The sequence below is a fragment of the Agrilus planipennis genome, unplaced genomic scaffold, assembly GCF_000699045.2.
Source record: "Agrilus planipennis isolate EAB-ADULT unplaced genomic scaffold, Apla_2.0 scaffold21, whole genome shotgun sequence".
NCBI lineage: Eukaryota > Metazoa > Arthropoda > Insecta > Coleoptera > Buprestidae > Agrilus > Agrilus planipennis.
Window position 1 is genome coordinate 1,984,119 of NW_020439030.1, and position 24,710 is coordinate 2,008,828.

The following is a 24,710-nucleotide window of genomic DNA, read 5'->3' on the forward strand; positions in this document are numbered from 1 at the left end:
ACCGCAGATTGAAAGTGCGTGAGATAGCTGAGACCTGTAAGATGTCATATGAACGTGTGCAACATATTTTGCACCAACATTTGCATATGGAAAAGCTCTGTGCAAGATGGGTGCCGCGTTTGCTAACAGTCGACCAAAAATTGATTCGAAAAAACATTTCTACCGCAAATTTGTCATTGTATAAGCGTAATCCAAGCGAATTTTTGCGTCGATTCGTAACCGTTGACGAAACGTGGGTCCACCACTACACTCCTGAAACCAAAGAACAGTCTAAACAGTGGATTGGACCAGGGGAACCAACTCCAAAGAAGGCAAAAACAATTTTTTCGGCGAACAAGGTTATGGCTACTGTTTTTTGGGATGCAAGAGGTATTATATACATTGATTACCTTGCAAAGGGTAATACTATCACTGGTCAATACTACGCAGACTTATTGCAACGTTTGAGCCACGAGGTGAAAATTAAACGACCTCATCTGGCGAAGAAAAAAATCTTGTTTCATCACGATAACGCACCAGCGCACACGTCAATCGTTGCGACGGCTAAAATCAACGATCTAAAGTTTGAATTGATGCCGCACCCTCCTTACTCTCCAGACCTAGCCCCGAGTGACTATTTTCTGTTCCCTAATCTCAAAAAATGGCTTGGCGGTAAGAGATTTGCGGACAATGAAGAAGTAATCGAAGCTGTAAATGGTTATTTTGAGGAGCTTGACGAATCAGTCTATAGAGATGGCATTAATAGACTGGAACACCGCTATGAGAAATGTATCAGCCTTGGAGGAGATTATGTTGAGAAATAAAAAAAAAAAATTTTTAAAAACCTTGTTTTTCTTGGTCAGGCCGGAAACTTATCAATCCACCCTCGTATATGCTCAAAAATTTAAATCAGTAAAAGTTGTAAGTACAGTATTATCAAAAAGTTTAAAGATCTGAGCCCTGAGTCGTCGAAAGTGGTTTCTCTGCTCAAAATGCAGAACCTAGGTACTTGTAATGTAATACTAAAGCCCCTCTTGGAAAATATATTATCATTATACATAAATTAATAAAGAATATTCAGATAAATTTAGTTTGAAGATTATTATTTAGTAAAAAGAAATTTGGTCAAAAAAAAAATGGAAGTCATTGACATTCAAATTAAGTGTACCTACTATTTGAAAGAAATCCAGTCTTAACATACAAATCAGAATGTCACTATATGTATGAATCCAATGGGAAAATGCAAGAAGTACAAAAATCTTGTCTTGTTACAAAAAGTATTGACCACTCAAAGTAATGGTGGTGACAGTTTCGATCTCAAAGTAACTTATATGGGGGAAGAACTAGTTTATTTAGCTTTTTATTTAGTTTATTATTTATGTTTATCTGAATTTTAATCAGCAATGTTTACATTCTTCATCCATGTAACTGCAGACTTTTTATCGCACTACACTGTTCGGTAGACACCCATGTTGCCAATTCACGCACAGGACCGGCTTCCGATTGTAAATTATTGTGATTTTCTTAGAAACAAATTTTGCCCTTAACCACACTGCTGAACTCACTGTGCGATTGTTTATTGCATCTAGTTTACAACTTCCAAAACTCGGCACCTATCCATATCTGTAATTAGCTCATCATACCTCAGCAGGGATATTGCTATCCTATCTCTTCTTTTTCTTATTATTCATTCATAACGCCCTTACCTCCTTCTTCTCTCTAACACCTCATTTATAACCTTTTTTATATTCACGATATATTTACACCATCCTCCTATAAAAACCACATTTCGAACGCTTCTAACTTTTTCTTTTCCACCGCACAGACCTGTCCATGTTTCCCACTCGTACATTATGTTGTTCTTGAATCTTGTTCCCGAATTTCTAAATTATCTGATTAAGTGAAAATAAATCAAATTTTGATAACAATTTATTAGCGGTTTATTCGAAGACAAATTGTAGAAATAAACAAATTAAAATAAACATATAGGTATCGGGATAGTTGTCATAAATAAATAAGTGAAAAGGTACCCACGAACAGTCCGAATCAACTAATTGAATGCAAAACACTACACACATTTTTTGTAATTTATACGTAATGATAAATCACAATCTCAAATTGTAGTCGTCTATTATTAAACGGCCAAAATCAAAACAGACACAATGATAAAAGCAGTATGCAGGTAAACGGTTGTGGCACTACTCAAAAAGGACCTCACTGATTGAAATTTCGCTCCATTTTCAAGCCCGTCAGAATTTATCGAACGCGCCCTTCCTGTGTCTCTTGACGCTCTACCATTTGTCATAACAACATCCCTTATTAGAAAGGGAACGCTCTCCAAACACTTGGCATTACCAAAGTGCTTTTGTCCAGGACCTAGGAAATTGAAAAGATTAGTATCATCAACCTCACAACACCACTGTAAATTAATGTACATTAACTGAATTAATTAGTAAACTGAAAATACTGAGTCAGTTAAATTTGAGAAAAAATAAATATATAGCAGCAACACAGAGCAGTAAATATTAGGGAGGGAGTCATCGAGACATCAAAAACGCGATCAACATCATTAAAGACAGTACAACTGTAGGGATAGGTATAGAGGAAAAAAAGATTAGTACATTTGCAGATGACATAGCAGTATTAGCATCTAGCAAGGAGGACCTAGAGATAGCTTTAAATAAAATGGAAGCGATACTGACACATCAGTACTTGTATGAAAATAAATAAAAGTAAAAATACTGGTATGCAAGGGAAGAATTGTAAGGAAAGAGTGAATGTAAGTATAGGAGATGAAACATTAGAAGAAGTGGCTGATTTTAGGTATCTAGGTCTAAGTCAAATAAGTCAAGACGGAAGGAATAGTAGGGATATACAGTAGAGGATGTCGCAGGGTCGAGTCGCCTTCAATAAAAAGAAGTCACTTATGCTCGTGAACGATTAATTTAGAAATTGGACGGTGAACGCTGAGAAAAAGAAAACGTTAGAAGCGTTCGAAAAGTGGTGTTACAGGCGAATGATAAGAATACCGTAGATAGAGAAGGTTAGAAATGAAGAGGTATTAGAAAGAACACGACAACAGAAGACTCTGAGGCATCAGAATTTCGACGAGATTTTAAATTTTACAAAAGGAAAACTAAAGCTAAAAGAGTTCCTGTTTGGTAACAGACCCCTACAAACGGTCAAAGCCAGTAATATACATTTAAAAGGTTTAGTAAACTCCCTTTTCTGTTGCTTTGACATGATCTATTTCAAATATTTAGTAGTATTTCGCCAGTAAAATCTTTGATTAGATTTTAGTCATGATCAGGGTTTCCAATTTACCAAATTCCAAAATCTTAAACGTTTCGTTTATGGTTACGTCTTGATCACACCACCACCGAACGAGGAACCTGTTAACGCTGTGCGACGTACGGGTGATACCGATAAATCCCTTAAAAGAATTGTAACCAATTTTAGTATTCGACCAAAACTCCGCTTCCGGGATTTGGAAACCCTAATCGTGACTGTTCATTGTCAATTTCGTGTACCTTAACAAAATAATCGGGAAAGAAATTTACAATCAATCCCCATTATTTGTGAAAACCCGAAATAATACTAATTTAAAGCACACACGGGAATATTATCTACTACTCCCTACCCTTCCCCTAAAAACACGTGAAAATAATGGTATAGAAAGTAAGAAAAAAAATAATAACCTACCCGATGCGTAAACTGGTATAAAACGATGAGATGTTTTACATTGATCATCGTTTCTTATTACATTGGAATGTTGCTGTAATTTGGCAGGATTGTTGTTCAAATTTTCTTGTTCATCTAATGATTCAACGTGGTGCGTTTTCTGCACTTGCTCGTTTAAATTATTCTTCTGAGCTCCTTTAGTGTTGTGTAGATTTTTCTTGTCATTGTAACGTGAAAAAGCCTCTTCATCCTTTTCATCTTCTTGTTTGACCACATGATCATGATAAGTTTGAGGATGCTTCATTTTAAGACTTGGTACATGTTGAGTACTTGTGCGACGATCCAATAAAATCTTCTCCTTGTTATGTTCATGTGAAACATCTTCATGGAAGGACTGGATGTCCTTTAGATGTTTGTTCGTGTTACGCTCATTTAGGATTTGTTTTCTGGCAATGTCTTTGGTAGGACAAGAACCCATCACGACAATAAGAGTTTGAGACTTTTTGGTTGATTTCCGTGCAGCCATTATCCCTCTTGAGAGATCCGACTTGCAATCATGCAAATCGTTGATGTTCAATCCATCAACAACTATAAGATATCCGGATTGACCGGTTAAGTAGGACTGAAGTTCTGCATCCTGTATTATTTGAAGCAGCAATGCTGCCAGTGATGGTTCTTCAATGATTTTACCGATGTCTTTGGTGTCAAGATCATCTTCCTCTGTAGATCTTGTTTTACCTGAATTATACTTCTTTATTAAAGATAAATCGCTGAACAACCAGGATAAGTTAAGAAGGAGCCTTACAGTCTATGTCAATTTGTTAGAATTGTGACCTTGAAGAAATCTGCGCGAAGATAGAAAGGATACACACTAGGCGCGAGCAAGACAGAAACAGTTGGAACAAGCTTGAACGAGCAGAGCTCTCGATGGGCGGTCTTAGGAGATCGACTAGAACTGTACAGTACTAGACGAAAATGTTTAGCAATTTATTAAAACAAAAATGTATATAAATTAACAACAGAAAACAAAGCAAAAGTTTTATAGGTGTATAGAAAGTTAAGTTAATTCACTTGTTATTATTTGTGGCTAAATTTGCTTTTAAATAAAGCATATTCTTATATTTTAACGAGGCAGTTTAAATAATTTTGCAAATGGTACTGTACACTTTTGTCTAGTTCTCGCTCGATGATCAGCGAAGAAATGAGCTCCGCAGACAAATATGATTGAATTTGGAATTATGCTACGGCGCATCCTGATAAAGGGAAGGGACATATCTCTAACTTCTTGAAACGAACAGTACCTTTTTAGCACCCAAACTACAAAATCCATTTGCTCAAAAATATTTAATAGGAGGTGCTAAAAAAGTTGATAGACTTCTACTGAAATATTTTCTAAAGATCCTGCAGTTATATATATAATTTTATTACCTACCATTAAGGGTATAAAACATGTCGTTAAAAAACGAGTTCTTGAAAGCAGACATCATCCCCAGAAAATTCCAACTGTTTCTTGTAGATGAATCGGTTACTGCATCACTTGTTTCTTCATCTGGTTTTCGTTCAATTGATTTTGGATTTGTAAAGACTTCTTCAGTTTCATCATCAATACTGATACCTCGCTTTGTTCTATGAACATTTGCAAGACCAGTGAAAGGAAAATTTTGATCGAATCGTTCGCTATCGCTGATAATTTCTTTATTTGAAGCACCATTTGATGGATTAGTTTTCGATCCCTTTAAAATCGTTATTTCTTCACTACTTGTTGACTGATGTGGATAATTCATTTTAATGTCGTGTTTTTCAGTTGCAGAAGATGTAAGAACATTAAAAAGGTTATGGAAATGAAGTGGGCTAACTAATGAATTAATTCCGTTTTTGGATGAACCAAAACGGAGTTTTCCTGACTTTTTGAGCGTTCGAGGATTCTCAAGTATTTGATAATTCCTATTTTGGTTTTCTAATGTACCATCTTTATCAGAATTGTCGTCAATAACAAGATTTATGGATTTCTGGGCACCAACTCCATTTGAATCGTGTTGGGAACCAAATGGTTTGTAATGCAACAGGTTATCAATATTCTGTTTTGGTTTCTCTTCCATTTTGATAACACCGCCATTAGTGAATTGCTGACCGTCCACATTGCCTGATTTTGGTTTTATATTTAAATATATTTGTTCATCAGGATTATTATAATATTTGCTGTTGTCATTACTGTTTTTCGTTGAGTGATAGTGATTTTTATCATCTAGTGGAAGTGTTCTGTGAATATATGTTTTTTTATTATAGTCGTCCAGGTTTGAGAGGAAAACATCTGGTTTCTGATTCAACTGAAGATGTTTTTGATTGCTGTTAATTGGTCTTAAATTTACTGAATGAAATTTGTATTTTCCTAAGTTCATGGGACTGGTTTGAAAATGTAGTGGTTTTAAGAACAAATGCGGCAAATCATTTTCATCGAAATTATTGTTTAATCTGTGATGGTTCTCATGTTTTTCAACATTATTGCTTGGTCTTGAGATTTGCTTATGTTCATCTTTATTTGAATATGAAGCAATTTGATGCGGATATTTGAAATAACCTCTTCCTTTGTTCACATGTTTTTCATCACTTTTCGGATGGAGCATTCTTTCAACTTTATTTATATCTTCGTTTTCTTCAGAATTGTGTTGTGGTACTACATGTGAGGGTTTCTCTATCCTGTTTAGAAATTCGTTAGGATAGTTTTTAGTTTTACTTGATCGGACGAAATCGTTGTTTCCATAAGTTTTATCGTTCTGTACGCTGGAACTGACGATTATTTTACCACGAACAAGTGGACTAACCACCAAATTCCGTTTGTTTTGAAAATCTACCTGATATTCATATAATTTTCTATTTTCGTGTTTACCAGGACTGCAAAATATATCTTCTTCTTCCTTAATTAGTGACAAAGTAACTAAAAAAGCAGAATTTTACTAAAATTTTGATTAGAATTGGATGAAATCTATTGCAATTTCAATTTTCACATTAATTAACAAATTTAGATTTTGATGCTATTCTTGTATTTCGGTTATGCTGTCAGGTTAGGATAGATTAGGTTTTGGCAATAATTTCGAAAATATCTGCAATTGTTACAAAGATGAGAAACTGCTGATAGTTGTACTGAAAACAAATGCAATTAATGAAAATACCTGTGGTCATATTTTTAAACGTTTTGGCCCATTGTAGTAAAGAATTCTTGCTACACTGCAGTCTTGACTGACATGCTGCATTTGCATTTTCTGAATTCATCTCCTTGAAGATATAATAATAAATTACAAATTAAGGAACCACAAAATAACACCACCTACAATAAGTACTGTTTGGATGTAATCAAAGAAGGTAAAAACGACAACTACCCTTCCCCTCAATTCTATTACCCGACTGGAATTTTGAGGGGGTTGCAGGTAGGGTCCCTAAGCGGGTAGCCAGACTACCTGTTGTGGATCCCATTAGGTTACCCCTAGGGCAAGGAAGGGGCATATAACGCCTTGCTGTATTTGCGCATCATCAGGAATGCCACGTGTGGCCTTCGCGGGAAAAAATTATTACTAGACTATAAGGCAATCCTCATTTTAGTATCACCACTTTTTTTAGTGAGATTTTAATGAGGAATTTACGGGGAAATCCCTATATCGACATACCCCTCATTAACCACATGAGGCCTGCAAGCTGCATGTGGCATGCCCCACATAAATTCTAGTCGGGTATATCAAAGCAGAATTAATCTTACTTTAGAAATTTATTTATTGTTGGTGTCAAATCAACAATCTATAATAACTTTTGAACAGATTAACTATTAACAGAACTAAAAAACAATAATTTATAATATTCACTGATCTTTTAAGCTTTTGTTAGAACTTTAAACAGTTGTAAATTGATTACAACCTTTAAGCAATTTGTCTCATATTATTTATTTATTTATTTCCACTAAAAGAGTCATAGTGACGCAATTAATGATATTAGAACACCTGATATGCAGAAATAAAGATATAAATTATTTTAATATTATACAATAAAAGAAAAAAATGTTGTTGGTCCTACAGCATTGATTATTTATTTATTTATTATTTAAACTAACTTCAAAACTTTTCAATTTGTGAATAATTATTAGATACTTACTACTTTTACTTTTGCTGCTAAAATAAAGCCTGAACGTTCCAACCAATTTGCAATACTAAATGTGTTTTCCTTTTTTTCCAACATCGTAGTTGCCATGAACAAAATAACATTAACTTTAGAACACTGTTGTTTTTGAGAGTTTCTTGTACTGGAAGCATCTACAAATACATTTATAAGTAAAATAACTGTTACTTCACTTAACAATTATCGGGAATTAAAGTGGGGACCTTTGGCTTAAAGTACAAATGTACCAATAATTTTAAAAAAGTTATTTATAGGCTTAATATTTAATATTAACTACTAGCTAATTTCAAAGTACGTTTCGTCGTTCCCTAGACAAAAATTTTTAGTCTCTCTCCAGTTTCTCAGAGTCTTTCAGAGTCTTTCAGCGTCTCTGAGAGCGTCTCTCACAATCTTTCACAGTCTCTCAGTTATTGCCTAGGTGTTTTTATGGATCTTTCACAGTCTCTGTATGAGAGACTCACAGAGAGACTGAATGAATAAAACTGAAAGATTGAGAGACTCGAGTCTCTCGCAGAAAGACTGGGATCTCTGAAATATGTTGAACTTAGAAAATTTTAATCATGTCTATCGAGACACCACTTATATTGTTAATTCAGAGATTCGAGTCTCTCGTTTAGAGATTCGAGTCTCTCGTTCAGAGACTGAATACGAAATGAGGATCTCTCTACGAGCGACTCGAGTCTCTCGTTAAGAGACGCTAAACAGTTTTTTTGACAGTCTCTCTCAGCGACACCAGAGAGACGGACTCGAGTCTCGCTTTTAGGAGAGACTGAACATTTTTATCTCGGGTTGGTGCGTTGAGCCAAAGGTCCCGGGTTCGATGCCCGGCGAGGGTGTTACAATAGTAACAATTTTTCCTTGAGGTAATTTATCATTACCATCATCGTATGGTCATCAATGGATAAAAATGAAAGATGAATTTTTAAATTAATATTCAGTTTATGTATCGATCGACTATGAAATTGCAATGGTATTTGCGTAAGAAAAGCAAGTTGTTTAATTAAAATTAAATACTTTTTGAAAAGATTATTACCTATTCAAATGCAGTTATTTCCAATCTGATTTGCAACAAGAATGTTTTCCTGGAGACATTAATAAAATTTTCTGATAAATCGATACGTAATTATTACAAGAATGGACAATTTCTCCAGGTGTAAAGTATGTAGATTGTGGCTACATAACCCTTTTCTTCTAATGGAAAATGCTAAATGAAAGTAGTAAATATAGGAAGCCGAAGAAGCTGACTATGCAAATTATCTGCGTCTGCTAATTAGCCTTGCTGGTGTTTGTACGTTAATTATCACTGATAAATGCTAAATTGGTTGCCTTTATTACCCAAAAACAAAAGAAAGACATTCACTTAAAGAATAAGTGATGGAAAAAATGAATGCTGGAGCGGCGCGATCATTTTGCGTGCCCCGCGTAGCGCCGCGATAATACCAGGTAAAATTTGAGCCCGTAGCGCCGCGACTTTAATAAATATGTAAGCCTATGTACAATGGATTTGTTTAATATTGTATGTTTAGTTTATGTATTCAATTGAATAATACTTTCAGCTTAAATTTTAGCGCTTTCCTTTACACTTTATTCAGGCTTAGAACTGGCAGTTTTGTGCAGACAAAACGAGCGTGTTTCGAATTATAAAAATTAAAAACCTTCATAATATGTATAATATTAAGAAGCCTAATTTATAAGAATGCGGAAGTTACATTTGTGTAACACTCATTCTATTAAATAAAGTTACACTATTCTAACTTCTGGGTGTATGTCAATGTTCTCAAGCATTTTTCCAAGTTTTTATTATTCAGGATAGGAAAGAGTGGAGGTACGTGTCCAACCAGTCTTAGGACTGACAACCTTATGATGATTATGATGATCCTTCACTATTTTTAAACTTTTCTAGAATAGTTTTTATTCTTTCGTCTCTTTTTACATATTCAATTATACTTTTGTTTTGAAAACGACTAATTTCACTATTTCGCCTTTGATCACAGGGTATATCTAGATGATAAATAGATTATCTTGGACCCCAAGAACATTGGATAATTGTTATATGTTTCAAACATTCTCCCTCCCTGTCACATATTTTACACTAATTTGCTGCCCTAAATTTTGCTAGTACGTTTATTTCTAAATACGTTGGCATTCAATTCTCTTGCCAATCTCTTCATAAAATTTGCTTCAGCTCCACCACATAGCTTGACTCTTTTACTTTTCTTAGATCCTATTCGCTTAGCATTTTCATATATCTTTTTCTTATCAATTCTCCTATATTGACCCCTTCCTTCAACCGCTCTTTCACCTGCTCCTACTGATTTTGAGTACAGTAAAAGCTCTTTATTCGCGGGGTATACGTTCCATAAATATGCCGCGAATACAGAAACCGTGAATATGGAATGATAGTTAGTATGGAATCATAGGGGATACGTTCTAAGGTTCCAAAATAAAACCTATATGTATCAGAATAAAATCAATTTATTGAGAAATTCGCAATTAAAATTAATCGTTATAATCAGCTTTAGACAAGGGTTTAAAAAATTTAGTGATTTTTTCTTGTTTTCGAATTTGACCTTTTAGAAAAGTCACCTTGGCACGAGCCAACAGTACTTAAAAGATGCCGATACGTTGAAAAATAACACCGAATCCTTTTCTGCTTACTCGGTTACATCTTTTATAAAAGCTCCCTGGGCACGTACCAACAGTAGGTACATAGCCGATACATTAAGGGGATTCAGTAATGCGCCGTAGAGTAAAAACATGATTATCGGTTCTAGATATCATAAGTTTAATGTTTGGAACAGAGGTTTGAAATTTTGTAGTAAGATAGATAAAGCTTTATTCTAAAGCCTGTCGAAGGCCATTTTTTAATTTTTTAATTTCTATTGAAAATACGTGCCCCACAAGAAGCATCAACTTTAAGCACTTGTAAAAGCTTTTAATGACCATATTATTAAAAAACAAAAACGTATCGAGTTAGTGTGAACCTTTGTCTATTAGCTTACAAAAAATCAGATATTTATCTCGTAGCGTTAAATCACAATGTTTATAATAGAAACCCATGTTTTCGTAAAAATTTACACTAGGCATGAGCGGTCTATTGCGGTCAATCCCCTTAATAAATGACACCGAATCCTTTTCTGTTTACCGATTGCATCCGGGAATAATGAAATTTTTAGCCGCGAATACGGGAACTGGGAATAATGAAAACGCGAATAAGAAAACCGTGAACAAGAAACTTTTACTGTATCTTCAATCTTCTGTCATGCATGTCTACTTTCCGTCGCTATTTTCCTTATATTCCCTTCTTCCGGCCTTCCCAATTTCTCCTCATATTTTATTACCCTCTTCATCGCTTCTTCCCACATGTAGTCTTCTTTCTAATTCCAATACTCACTTGATATATCTACGATATAAAACCTCTATCTCTATTACATCCGCTAAATAGATCGTCTCGAACCTGAAGAACATTGGATAACCGTCCATTATTATTAAATACCTGCCATTTCATTTAAATAACTTTTAGAGGTTTCAACCTTCCTCTAAGGCGATATGCTGACTTTAAAATGTTAACTTCACACTTTAAATATTTTAATTTGTCACATAGTTCAATGGTAAATCACCAACGTTTCGTCCGGTTGGTCACAGACTGAAAGCGTCCTCAGACTTACTCGTTCTTCATTCGTGCTCATGTTATTGAAGTAGTAGTCCTATTGAAGATGTTTATAAACGACAAAATTACGTAAATCTATTCCATCCCCTAAATAGACTGTCTCGTACCTGAAGAACATTGGATATTCGTCCATTATTATTTAATGCCTGCCATTTCGTTTAATTAACTTTTAGAGGTTTCGACCTTCCTCTAAGGCGGTATGCTGACTTTAAAATGTTAACTTCACACTTTAAATATTTTAATTTGTAACATAGTTCAATGGTAAATTACCAACGGTAAATTACCAACGTTTCGTCTGGTTGGTCACAGACTGAAAGCGTCCTCAGAGTTACTCGTTCTGCATTCGTCGAAATGTTATTGAAGTAGTAGTCCTATTGAAGATGTTTATAAACGACAAAATTACGTTTTTAAAGTGGTTACCTCTTGAGGACGATCTTTCGTCCTTCACGATTATTTATTGTTTTATTCATAGACGTATGTATTGTGTAACACACCCACAAGTTGTGCGACAGCTGTCTATTATTGTTTAAAAAGTTTGCATACTTGGTCTTTTTAGATTGTTCTCGTTATTTATCCTGCTTAGCAATTTTATTGGCGGTAATGTATGGATTTATTATAAATTGGATCTTTCTGAACTTGTTAAATTGCTGGTAAAACTTGTTCAGATTGGAGAATTTCAGTCTTGTGTGGGTGCAGCACAACAATTCAAGGCAAGCTGCTCCAATTTCGTTAGCACAATAGCAGTAGTTCAGCAGCAAATATTACATAAACTTTATTTTAATTTTAATTTAAAATGGGACGTCGACGTATTCTTCTGAAGATCCAAATGACATTTGAATTTTTATACTTTTACCGCTAGACACAATTCTCGCATTGACATTGTTTACGATTAAAGAAACTGAATACTGATACGACATTACGTTCTGTCTTCGCCGACTACTTTCTAGCAGTTTTATTTTATAAAATATTGACAAAATTTTGAATAGCGTAGTGTTCTATATATTTGTGACCCTCAGTTCGTAATATCTTTGTAGCAGTGGTAAAAAGTCATTAATATATAAATTTTGCAATTTTGTAATACGTTTCAGACGGTGTCTTGAAAATGTAGTACAAGGTTATCATGAGATTCTTTGCGAAATTCTAAAAAACATTTTCCTTTTCGGTTTTTCGATTTGGTGTTAGGGCTTCGCACGACACGACAGTAGGCGAGAGTATCAAAAATCTCGTCTCGGTCTCGTCAACTCCCAAAAAATTAATTTGCTTAATTCTAAGTAACGATAATAAATATTATATAAACCAAATAATAAATAATAAATAATTTATTACAACTACATATATATTTATTACGCTCTTATACAAAAATATTTTTACATGTACATAAATGTAGACCTTTTTTAATTTTTCGAATAAAAACTTCACAAAAAAAAATTTAACGAGAACAAAAACGAAACTCCCGAGAGTCTCGTTTTCCGAGACGGCAACGAGACCAAAGGAGAAAAATCTCGCTCTCGTGTGAAGCCCTATTTGGTGTGTAATTACTGAGAATTTAATAATAGTCCAGTCGAAAGAGAATTATCCCAACATAAATTTGTTACCGGACGGGAGTTGTTCCTAGTTGTAGGCGGGGAAAAGTTAAGTATCCCTGTATATTTTTAAACTTCGAAAAAGTGTGCGTTAACAAATTGGGGAGGTCCAAAGCTGACAAAAAACAGGTTTTTAGATCTAGAAGGAAGGGTATGCCTTTTAAAAAGAAAAGTTTCAAATAAAAATTGTGGAGAAATGAAAAACCTTCAATTTGAGCCCCAATACGATCAATTTTGTCAATTGGTTATTGCGCAAATCCCAAAAAATCGTCAAAAATTGCCATTTGTTGTATATTGATTGTTTATGGCAAAAATGACTTTTTTAGTGATTTTATCGCATGAAAATGAAAAGGTTTTTAAATTTGGAATCAAAGATAGTTTCTGTGGGCGTAAATTGGTCAATTTGTTAGTAAAATATTGTTAATTGTTTATCCCAACAGACATGAATAATTATTGCCGTAACTTTTTTTTGAGCAAACATTTTATTATTTATTGCTGTAAATAAGGGGCTCATTTTTCTCTTTATAAACAATTAGAGCTGGAGCGACCCCTGCGTAACGTACGAATTTTTAACCGAGAAATATGAAAGGGTGACTTCGAAACAAACATTAAATCTCCTACGACCAACAGGAACCGAGTTAACATTTTTTCTTTTAAACATTACAGATTAATTGTTTTTAACTATTAAGAAATGAATTTGGGGGCATTTGATAGAGAAACCTTTTTGTTGTATTGTTTCTAGAAAAGTAGTATTTCTTTTGTTATTGCTAAAAGACCTATCTAATGTGATCAGTATTTCCGGACGACGCAACATAGTTAGCGATGTGAATAAAACATTGCAGGCTGGCGCGCCGCGTCAATCGGAAAACGCGGAAAAAATAGTCGTATATCTGAAAATTTTCATCGGATTGAGCTGTATTTCTTTTTTTAATCTGGGATAACACAAAAAATTATGAACAGTGGTATAATTGGTTTTCAATTATAATTGATACTAGGAACAACTCCCGTCCGGTAACAAATTTATGTCGGGAAAATTCTCTACCGACTAGACTATAATGAAAAATTAAGGAATCGGAGAAAGAATACTGCAAAATACAAAAGTAGGCGCCGCTTTTGCACTAATTGCTTGTAGCAAAAGAGACGAGCTTCAATTGGCTAATTATATCAATCTTCTGTTGCTTATTACTCGGTAAATAAAGATCGGATTAAAAAACTACAAAGGCAAAAATGACTTATTACAATATCATAAAGAATCATACGGCGTATCGTATCGAATTAGAATAATTAATGCATGATTTTAAAACTCTTGCCCTTCAACCAAATCCATTGCGTAGAGATATAACTTTACAATTTATATTTATAATCTTAAACATTGTTGACTGTTGTCAATAATGCAGATTTAGAAATATATGCGATACAAAAAAAATGTACAAATTACATGGTCATCTTGTACATTAATATTATTAAATTATTATACGTTATGAGTGCATCGACTCATTAATGCACTTGGCATTCGCAACTGATCGTTCTTATTACATAGCAAAAGAGGTTGTAGACAGTATTATGTAGGTATTATATTATTGTATAGTTCTTCTCTTATAGGTTAGAAAAGGTCACATAGTGTCATTAGAAGAGATACGGCATTCCTAACATAAATAATAATTTTCACACTTCCATGATGATATATGTTTCCATATTTTTAATAGAGATATAAATGACGTGGAAGATGTCAGGTGACGTAGGGATATAACATTTGGATTAGGCATTTTTGTTAGGCAAAGCCTGAAGAAAAATAATGTGAGGATCTTCAAAACTTAGTGGTTAGAAAAACAAATAAGGAATGTAGGAAACGTTTCAGTTTAAAAAAACTAAATTATAACGATAATACGCCTGAACGGTTAGGTAGTAAGACCAGTGAGATACTAGAAGAGACGGAAAAACTTATAACAGGGATTTAGATATACAATGGGACTGTATTAAAACATACATATATAGGTAGATTTCGTTGCTGAGAATATATTGGGTTTTAAACAAAATGAGATTGAAAAGCCTTGGGTATCAAACGAGATTATAGGTTTAATAGAGGAAAGAAAGAAATGTAAGGATAGGACAAATAAAGAAGGACGATAAAGTGGGAAGTTATTCGGAAATGACTAGATAATAGGTGTTTAGAAGTAGAGCAAAAGTTTGAAGTAACTGAAAATGTGTGGTGTTACCGGCGAATGATTAGCACACCGTGGATAGAGAAGGTTAGAAATGAAGAGGTATTAGAAAGAGTAGGAGAACCGAGGACTCTATGGAAGTCAATAAGAAATAGGCGAGATAGGTTGGTAGGATAGCTTCTCAGGCAGTCTGAGACATATTAGAGGCAGAAACGGAATTAGGAGGGGTAGAGGTAGACCTAAGTTAGATTTCTGTTAGCAAGTAGTTAGGAATATGAGTTGTTCTAGTTTTAGGGAAATGTGATGATTAGCTCAGGGTAGGAAAGAGTGGAGGTGTGTGTCTTAGGACTGACGACCTTATGATGATGAACTAAAACTGGTGGTTATGATATAATTAAAAGGGTTGATTAAGAAACGAAAGTAAAGTTTCAAAAAAATACGTATTAATAGTTTACACCAATTGTTTCACCAAAACATTGGCTTCTTCAGGTGAAGATATTCTGATTAAAATTGCTACAAATTTAGCTTAAATACTAAGAGTTTACAAATTTTATATGGCGAGATTAACCAAAGGGAGGGATAAGGTAAGAATTTAAATTTTTGAAGGCAAATTTAAATTTAATAAAGGTGAACTATTTACATCAGTTTGATTGTTTAGTTGGCAATTCTTTTAAAATTTGAAAATTATTACCTCAGGATAAGAAAGAGTGGAGATGTGTGCCCAACCAGTCTTAGGACTGACGACCTTTTAATGATGATGACTGACTCTACAAACGGTTAAGTTGCACCGTAACTGACATACTACGTGTACGTAACAGCTTTTCCGAAAGTTTTTATTCAATTATACCAGAATGACGTACAAAAATGCACTAAAGTTAAACATTTTGTACTGAATAATAAAAACTGAGGGATTTCCCCGCAGCGGGCAACGCTATCCCCGCTAAAGCTCGTCGGACGGAATCGACTTTCAAATTATGTTTATCAATTTATTGTACGTATTATATGTATATACCTTTCAAACTTTCTCCAAAGATCTTCAAGTATAAATGAGCAAAAATAAACAATAAAATAGTGAATTTCATATTAGATATGATCCTCTTCGTGTTAAAAATAGTACAGATGGTATTGTACGCGGTTCCGTCATGCTCCAAAATTACATCACCTTCTCATGGTATTGTCAATTTTCACATTAACTGGTTATATTTAAAATAAAATAGTCTTTGTACAACAAAATTAACTTTTGTCAGATTCTATAATCTATGTATATTAAATAAGCAACATATTTAATATTTAATTTGACAGTGTCAATATTAAATGTCATCATAAGGTACTTCACTTCACTATTATCACAAATGGTTAGGGATGTTCGATGTTCTGGTTTTTGGAGAATGTGAAAAAAAGAGTGGAATTTTTTTTTATGTTTTCGTGGAAGAGGGGAAATCTTCAAAAGACACCCAGCGGTCTGTACGACTGGATAGTGTCGGATTCCCGAGGAAGAAGTCCTCGGACCTACCGACTAAAACCCCTCTACCTCAGGCCGTTCTAGGACCAATGAAGGCCCTCTTCAGCCGGGAGTGGAAGTGCATCCACCATCCTTAACTATTTGCGAACAATAATCTAACCTAGATTTGCCTCTACTCCTCTTAACTCCTGTTTCTGCCTCTAATATGTCTCTGACTAGTCTTTCATGCCCCAGAAGATGTCCTACCAACCTATCTCGCCTATTTCTTATTGACTTCCATAGAGTCCTCTATTCTTCTATTCTTTCTAATACCTCTTCATTTCTAACCTTCTCTATCCACGGTATCCTCATCATTCGCCTGTAACGCCACATTTCGAACGTTTCTAACCTTTTCTTTTCCGCCGCACTCCAAACAAACACCTTTAACAATCTTTTTCAATTTTCTAAATTAATCGTTCGCGTCGTCCTCTGCTTTATATCCCTACTACTCCTTCCATCCTAATTTATCTGACTTGCTAGATACCGAAACTCAGTCACTGCTGCATCATCTGCAAATCTAAGCATACCATTCTTTTGCCCCTGTATATCGACCCCTACAGTTGTACTGTCTTTAATAATGTTGATCGCGTCTTCGATGTATAGATTAAAAAGTAGCGGCGACAGTGTGCATCCCTGTGTGACTCCCTTCCTAACATTTACTCCTCTACGTTTTCTGCTCCAGCTCTATAACTGCTTGTTGCTCTTTGTACAAACTATGTATCACTCTTCTATCTCCATAACTCATGCCTACATTTTTAAGTATACTTAACATCTTGTCCAAATTAACATTGTCAGAAGCTTGAATATAAAAGTTAGAGGCTAATTAATTATTTATCTGATGATTATTATGTTTTCTAAAATGTATTTCTTGTTTGTATCATCAGAAAATGGTAGAAAATAGAAAAAAAAGACGTTTGCAATTCAAAATATGTAATACTTAATTTTCTGTTAAAGTAAGTACAAGTTTTTAGAATTTACAACGGAATTGGGTATTTTTGATCATTCACTATTTTACCGAACAAGGATGTTTACGAGCACATCTTTTTTGTCATAAAAAAGTTTAGTAGTAATTTTTCTTTCTCAAAAACTTGTTACATCCGCGTATTTGACGATCGTCTTACAGAATTTTGAGAAAAAAGCTAATAAATATGTATTAAAATTTTGTAACCGGCCACTTTGCGTTCCAGCTATTGTTTCACGAGGTTTTTTTTTTAGCGTTCACGTACTGAGCCTTCTTAATTATTTAGCAAAAGCAGCATTTCGTCATCCAAGGAAACGGTAAAGGTTCGTGTGCTAGTAAATCCCGTTTCAGAAAATCATGTGATGATGACAAAATGTTATTACGACGATGACGTCTTCAGTTTCTCCGGTCATATGATAAAGTGACCTGAAGACATCACGTGCTTTCCACCTTGTTCCCTTCTCCAACGATCCCTCCTTGAAGTCTGCTGGGGGAAAGATGTTACATTACTAACGCAAGTAGCACTCGGACTGCTTAACACTTACGATTAGCGAAGAAGCTAACAACAACACCATTGATCATCAGCTCCGCGATTCGCACATTTTCTCATTGTTGCGTTCCTTCCAATTAAATTCACTTTCTTCGAGTCGTATCGAGCAACACTTGCACACAGTTCGGTTGTTTCTCGCTCGTCTAGCAGTTGTTTTCTTGTGGCTCGGCGGTAAAGTCGCGTGAAGCAGGAAAAGTGTCGAAGGATTGCCGTGAAACTCCGCTCTCTCGTGCTCGGTTATGAAGTGAATGAATCTTGAGTTTTCACGTGTGGTGTTCGCTGGCTGATCCGAGAAAGGAAAACAAAAGTAGAAATTATAATGCACGGGCTTTGGTAAGATAATTAGCACTCTTTTTTGCCGGTGAATGACTCTTGTTACAATCTAAATATTTTCTTAGAACGGTGAACTAAATAGTACATATTAATGAAATTGATGCACAGATGTATAATGAGTAAAATGAATTGAAAGAATCTTAAGGATGTTTGGGAGGTACAATCGGAGACAAGGAATTTCATATTAGATATGATCCTCTTCGTGTTAAAAATAGTACAGATGGTATTGTACGCGGTTCCGTCATGCTCCAAAATTACATCACCTTCTCATGGTATTGTCTCGTTTTCCGAGACGGCAACGAGACCAAAGGAGAAAAATCTCGCTCTCGTGTGAAGCCCTATTTGGTGTGTAATTACTGAGAATTTAATAATAGTCCAGTCGAAAGAGAATTATCCCAACATAAATTTGTTACCGGACGGGAGTTGTTCCTAGTTGTAGGCGGGGAAAAGTTAAGTATCCCTGTATATTTTTAAACTTCGAAAAAGTGTGCGTTAACAAATTGGGGAGGTCCAAAGCTGACAAAAAACAGGTTTTTAGATCTAGAAGGAAGGGTATGCCTTTTAAAAAGAAAAGTTTCAAATAAAAATTGTGGAGAAATGAAAAACCTTCAATTTGAGCCCCAATACGATCAATTTTGTCAATTGGTTATTGCGCAAATCCCAAAAAATCGTCAAAAATTGCCATTTGTTGTATATTGATTGTTTATGGCAAAAATGACTTTTTTAGTGATTTTATCGCATGAAAATGAAAAGGTTTTTAAATTTGGAATCAAAGATAGTTTCTGTGGGCGTAAATTGGTCAATTTGTTAGTAAAATATTGTTAATTGTTTATCCCAACAGANACATTCTTCCAAATTTTTATTTGTCTCGTAGCGTTTTGACATAGGTACCTCCAAAACATCCTTAAGAAAAGTAGGGTAATTTAACTTTTACTAATAGATTACAAATTGTAATTAAATCGAATTGATATTATATACCTAAATATGAATTGACAAATACAAATAAATATTAAAACAATGAATCCAGAATTGACGAAAAGTTTCAAAAAGGAAGACGCTATATAGAATTGTAGCTGAGCAAAGGTTGAAAGTGTGCTTAATCAGTGGCCCATGATGATATATGTTAGTAGATGTGTTAAAATATATAAAGTACAATTTTTTGTAAAGTTGGAAAAGTTATGACGAAAGTGTAGCTTTTGACCACCTGTATGACCGCAGTTCCATCAACATTTTTTAACAAAACTTTTTTGGAATTGATAAAACATAGTGTAAAAAGCACAAAAACTATGTGTGCGAATAATAAAGTTCAACTAATTTTAATATTAAATTTCTCGAAATATTTATATGAAAATCCATACACATATACCTATTCAAACACTTTGAACCAGAATAAAGTTTTCAATAGTCAAATTCAATTTTATTTGTAACAGTGAGAGTCATTTATCTATACAACATCATGAAAATCATTTATTAGGAAAAAAGCATTGAATTCAAATTTAAACAATAACATATAATAAATTTTTAAGCATGAACAAGTCATTTTATGTTTGGATTTGTGTTTTTTCATACAGGAAGTCTCATTCAATCGGATTCTCCAGATTTTCATTTTTCGAAATTTCAATATTTTCTTCGTTAAAAATTGCTTTCGCAAAGAAATTTTTGCTGACTGCCATCCATAAAATACTAGTGACGAAGACCATCAATAGCATCTTCAATAACGAATTTGAAAGTCAAAACTTTTTCATAACCAAAATTATCAAAACTGATCTTATATTAATATAAATCTACCCCAAATGTTTAGATAAAAATATTGTTGAACCAGCGGTGATCCAGATGGTTAAATATCACACTTCCATTGTCTATATAAAGCTATCGGTATAGGTATCGATTTTCAAAATATTTTATCTTACCTAGTATCTACATCACCATGGGTCATCGATTAGGCTCACTCGAACTTTCGCCCAGACACAATTGTCTAAGATGTTTTACCCTTTTCTATATATGTATACGAAACACCAAACACTCCTGGACTTATTGTATCAAAACCCTTACTACATCTACTAAAAACTTGTTTTGGAATTATCAAATGAAGTTACTGACGAAATTAATTATGAATTTATAATTTAAATCGTCCTGAACGACTCACCTACTCAAATAATTAGATTGAAAACTTAAATGAACTATTTATTAAATGTTCCCGAAATGGACTGTAGATAAATTAACTGTTTTGATGGTTAACTCTTCCTGAAAAAAGAAAAAGGCTTTACAAACTTTTATCAATGTCTTTTTGGTAAAACTTGAAACTTCATTGCAGTTTGCAATTATTACTAAATCTACCAACAGAGATGAAAAAGGTGGTAAAATTTGTATCTTTAATAAATAATCTGACAGAACTTATTATGTACTTTAATCGTAACTATGTATGTTAATCTGACGTAATTCCATTCCTTACTGTCCTAAATCTAACTTTGTATTTCCCTAAGACTGTAACGTACCACGTCTTTAATAATACATATGATTTTTGCGAACAATAATCTAATATAGATCTTTCTTTGCTTCTCTTTCCTCTTGTTTCTACTTTTAGTACCTACGTGTCTGACTAGCCCTTCATGCCTCTTCCTATCTCTTTTTGTACATATTGTCTTCTACCCTCTGTTCTCCTACTCTTTTATGTAAGGCCTAATCTCCGAAACTACTCATTCGATTTAAAAAATTCCATCACCAATATCGAGAATAGACCTTCAGGGTAAACATTGGATGCATATTAGTTTGTTAGAACATAAGGGCGCTTCGTAGAGACCAATTTTGCAACGTCAGTCGACGCAAAAACGATTGACCTAATGCGTTTATTGCTAACACTGTCCTAACGGTAACAGATATATAAATAACTCTTATGAAAAAGTTTACAAAAAGTATATATGTATGTATATGATAAAATTAATTCACAAATTAATAAAATATAACTCTTGTAAGTGGTGACAAACTGAATTTCAAGTGGTTTAACCAGCGGCCTCGACTGGTAAACCATAATTGGTGGTCTCATGGTCTCATTCTTCTGAATTTTAAAAAATAATAGGAATAAGAAGTTTCCTTGAATAAGAAATATTAAAATTTATTAGATAAAGAGATTAAGTAGTTGAATTCTTCACAAAATCGAATTTGACAGATATATATCGTACAATTATTTACATAAATTCACCACAAAATCAAATTTTGCTTATATACCTACATCGTACAATTAGTTATATATTTATTATTTTGTCTTTATAATATGATTTGTATTAGATAAACGCTTTAAGCCACAGTCAAGAACAATTTTGCTAATGACTGCAGATATAGTACAATTATTATTAAATGAAATTCACATTGTTACAACTAATGAACATATCATCATTAAAAATCTATTATAGGTATAAATTAATATATTGCATGGATTAGTGGATATATTATTACCTGTACAAGTACTTATTTATGTATTTCCGTTAGGCATTCTTATGACTTCTGAAAATTGTAGATTAAGCTTAACTTATTGGTGTTGCTCTTCTGTCCAACAAAAATTACAAAAAAACTGTAATTCTTAGGAAAAAGTAACACTTACAATAATAAAGTCATTAGAAAGCACAACAAAGACTTCGCCATAATAACAATAATAATTAGTGTCGAAGTTATTTGCGGCAAACGGTATTTAATGTGTTATAGCATGCGTGAAGAAAATGCAACCATTTATGTAAGTGTTTAATACGTGGGTTCATGTACGTGTGCAAGTATTCATATGAATTAAGTAAGAAGTCCACAAAATCATGTCAAGGGTAATGACTTATGCATTAACGCAGAACACAATCAATAACTGCAACGGTGCTAAAGTTAGAAGCATCAACGTGATGAGTCGATTTGTCATTAAAAATCATCTTTGACATTCCACTAACAAATCGACCGTAAATGGTAAAGAAATGTAACATTGAATCGCCAAAGTAAAATTAGTTACAATGCAAAAGTTGATGTAATAGGATAAGAATTACACCAAAAACGTTATTTATGTAAATAAATCAAGATCGTGTAAAGTATGTAAAGGTAAACGTTTGCTAAAGATGATATTTGCTTGAAATAGTTCTACTAATATCGCGCTAAGTCATGCTGTTACATGCAACTTGATATATTTTCTCATAACTACTATTTTAAAGCTAAAAAACCGACAGACAGACACATGAGTGATCCTATAAGGGTTCGTACGGAACCCTAACCCGAAAACCAACTTAACATTGTAGTTTAAAAGAAACATGTTCTCTCAAACATTCAAACTGCAAATGTTTTGTTGAAGGATTTACCACGTTATGTTCAGACCATCCACTTCTTATTAATTTCATTTGTAATCTACAAGTAAAGAACTATTTTCTGTATTTTTTTTCAAAATTTTAGGTTCGGTAGTTTCGGAGATAAGCGATAGTCAATTTTAAATCTATTTTCTTAAGTAACATTAAAACGATTTATTTTAAAATCATAAAATTTGAGACCCTTATAACAAGTCCTTTAATTTGATATGTCACACGGTACAGTTTGCAAAACTTTTTTTTTTTAATTTTCTATTGGTCCCCACCCAAAAATGACCCCCGTGTTCGAAATTAATTTATTTACGTTATGCATCCGTGTTCGGGTCACAGAAATTCATATATGCACTAATAAATTTCAACTTGATCGGCTCTTGACAAGCGGACAGACAGACACACGAGTGATCCTAGAAAGGTTCCGTCTTTCATTCGGACGTAGAGAACCCTAAAAAACGTTGTTAACGATTTGTATACATCGGGCAGGGTGAATTTTAAATTCGCTGTGGATTTTCAAATTTTAAAAGAATTACCACCCGTGTACCAAAGAAAGGTTTGTGGCTGAATCGTGTCTTAACACGTACATTGTTGAGAACAATCTGGTCAGATAACTCAGACTTGCATGATGACCTATTAGAACATTTTGTTTTATTTTGCGCAACGATTTATGTAAATATCTACCTATGTAAAACTGATAGAAATACAAGTTGTGGTGTAAAATTTACCATATCATTGTACGATATACTTTTGAAGACATGTTTCCACATTCGTTTGGTTCATCATAATCATATCGTCACTTACCGTCTCCAAAGGAGATAATTTCGGAGGTCCTCCCATAAAAATCGTCCACGTCTAGCGTTTCGATATTGTTAGTGGTTTTCGCACTCGTGCTGAGTATTTCCTCATCTTCCTCCTGAAACTTCCAACTGTCCTCGGCCCTGGAAATGGTTTCCAGAATAACGTCCCTGGGAAGACTGTACGTGACATTGGGCTTGTGTTGCAGCCCCAATTTCGACAAAATTTGCCTCTTGATCGCCTCCAGTCGTAGATTATCACTTTCGGCCTTAAGATTTCGTCCGNATTTACGCTATGCGTCCGTGTTTGGGTCACAGAAATTCATTTGTGTACTCAATTCCAACATAATCGATCCAGTAGATTCGGATTAAATTAACTGTGACAGACAGAACACGAGTGATTCTTTAAGGGTTCCCTTTTTCCATTCGGACGTGCGGAACCCTAAAAACTGATGCAATAAATTTATATGCACCTACTACCAGTATTGATCTAATCTAATCACTGTATTAAATTGTATTAAGTCGGAATCAAAATTTTATTATAATTGTTTTGATGAATATTCGAAATTTTTTAATAATCCTGTTTGGGAATGATATACGTAAAAAATAAATAAATGCTTGAATAAGATTTGTTTTTCAAAATTGACGAAAATTATTTTTATTACCCAGCGTTCCTTACAATTTTCATTATTGATTGTACTCCATTTTTCTTTCTTTTTAGATTTTTTGCATCGATAATTTAGAAATTAGAAAGGACACGTTTTAATGATGACATTAAAAGCAAATATTTCGCAAGGGTTAAAATCAACACGTGGTAAATTAATTTTTATTACATTTAAGAGGTCTAATACGTGTAGTGAATCACGTTGCCACAAAAATGAAATTAAACTTCTTCGGGTGTCCTAAATAAGCTCAAATGACTAGCCATTGTCAGTAATTAAATAAGGTGGTTTTTCGCAAGTGTGTATTTGCAAGGCTGCAAAACCTCACAATTTCTTAATAGCGTCAAC

The 24,710-nt window shown here is 33.9% G+C and overlaps 2 protein-coding genes across 2 annotated transcripts in view; one reads left to right on the top strand and one right to left on the bottom strand.

The window, feature by feature from the left end:
* Positions 1–1,923: 1,923 nt before the first annotated feature.
* LOC108740563 lies at positions 1,924–16,533 on the bottom strand. Its single transcript, XM_025976517.1, has 6 exons — positions 16,252–16,533; positions 7,801–7,958; positions 6,831–6,933; positions 5,093–6,595; positions 3,682–4,398; positions 1,924–2,355 (listed from the first exon to the last, which is right to left on the bottom strand). Exons 1-6 carry the CDS (start codon positions 16,319–16,321, stop codon positions 2,114–2,116), a joined length of 2,793 nt encoding a protein of 930 aa, XP_025832302.1. The 5' UTR covers positions 16,322–16,533; the 3' UTR covers positions 1,924–2,113.
* Positions 16,534–18,234: 1,701 nt separating this feature from the next.
* The window catches only part of LOC108741220, a 107,359-nt gene continuing 100,883 nt past the window's right edge, over positions 18,235–24,710 (top strand). Inside the window, exon 1 of the mRNA XM_018475930.2 lies at positions 18,235–18,584. Within this exon, the coding sequence (XP_018331432.1) occupies positions 18,571–18,584 (14 nt within the window). The 5' untranslated portion in view covers positions 18,235–18,570. The remainder of the gene's footprint in view (positions 18,585–24,710) is intronic.

Excerpts from the sequence above, each read along its gene's own strand:
- LOC108740563 (XM_025976517.1), bottom strand. The coding sequence starts at position 16,321 with ATGAAATTCACTATTTTATTGTTTATTTTTGCTCATTTATACTTGAAG. Across the intron at positions 6,596-6,830 it reads GTTTAAAAATATGACCACAG|TTACTTTGTCACTAATTAAG; the intron begins GTATTTTCATTA and ends CTGCTTTTTTAG. Across the intron at positions 2,356-3,681 it reads TATACCAGTTTACGCATCGG|GTCCTGGACAAAAGCACTTT; the intron begins GTAGGTTATTAT and ends TCAATTTCCTAG.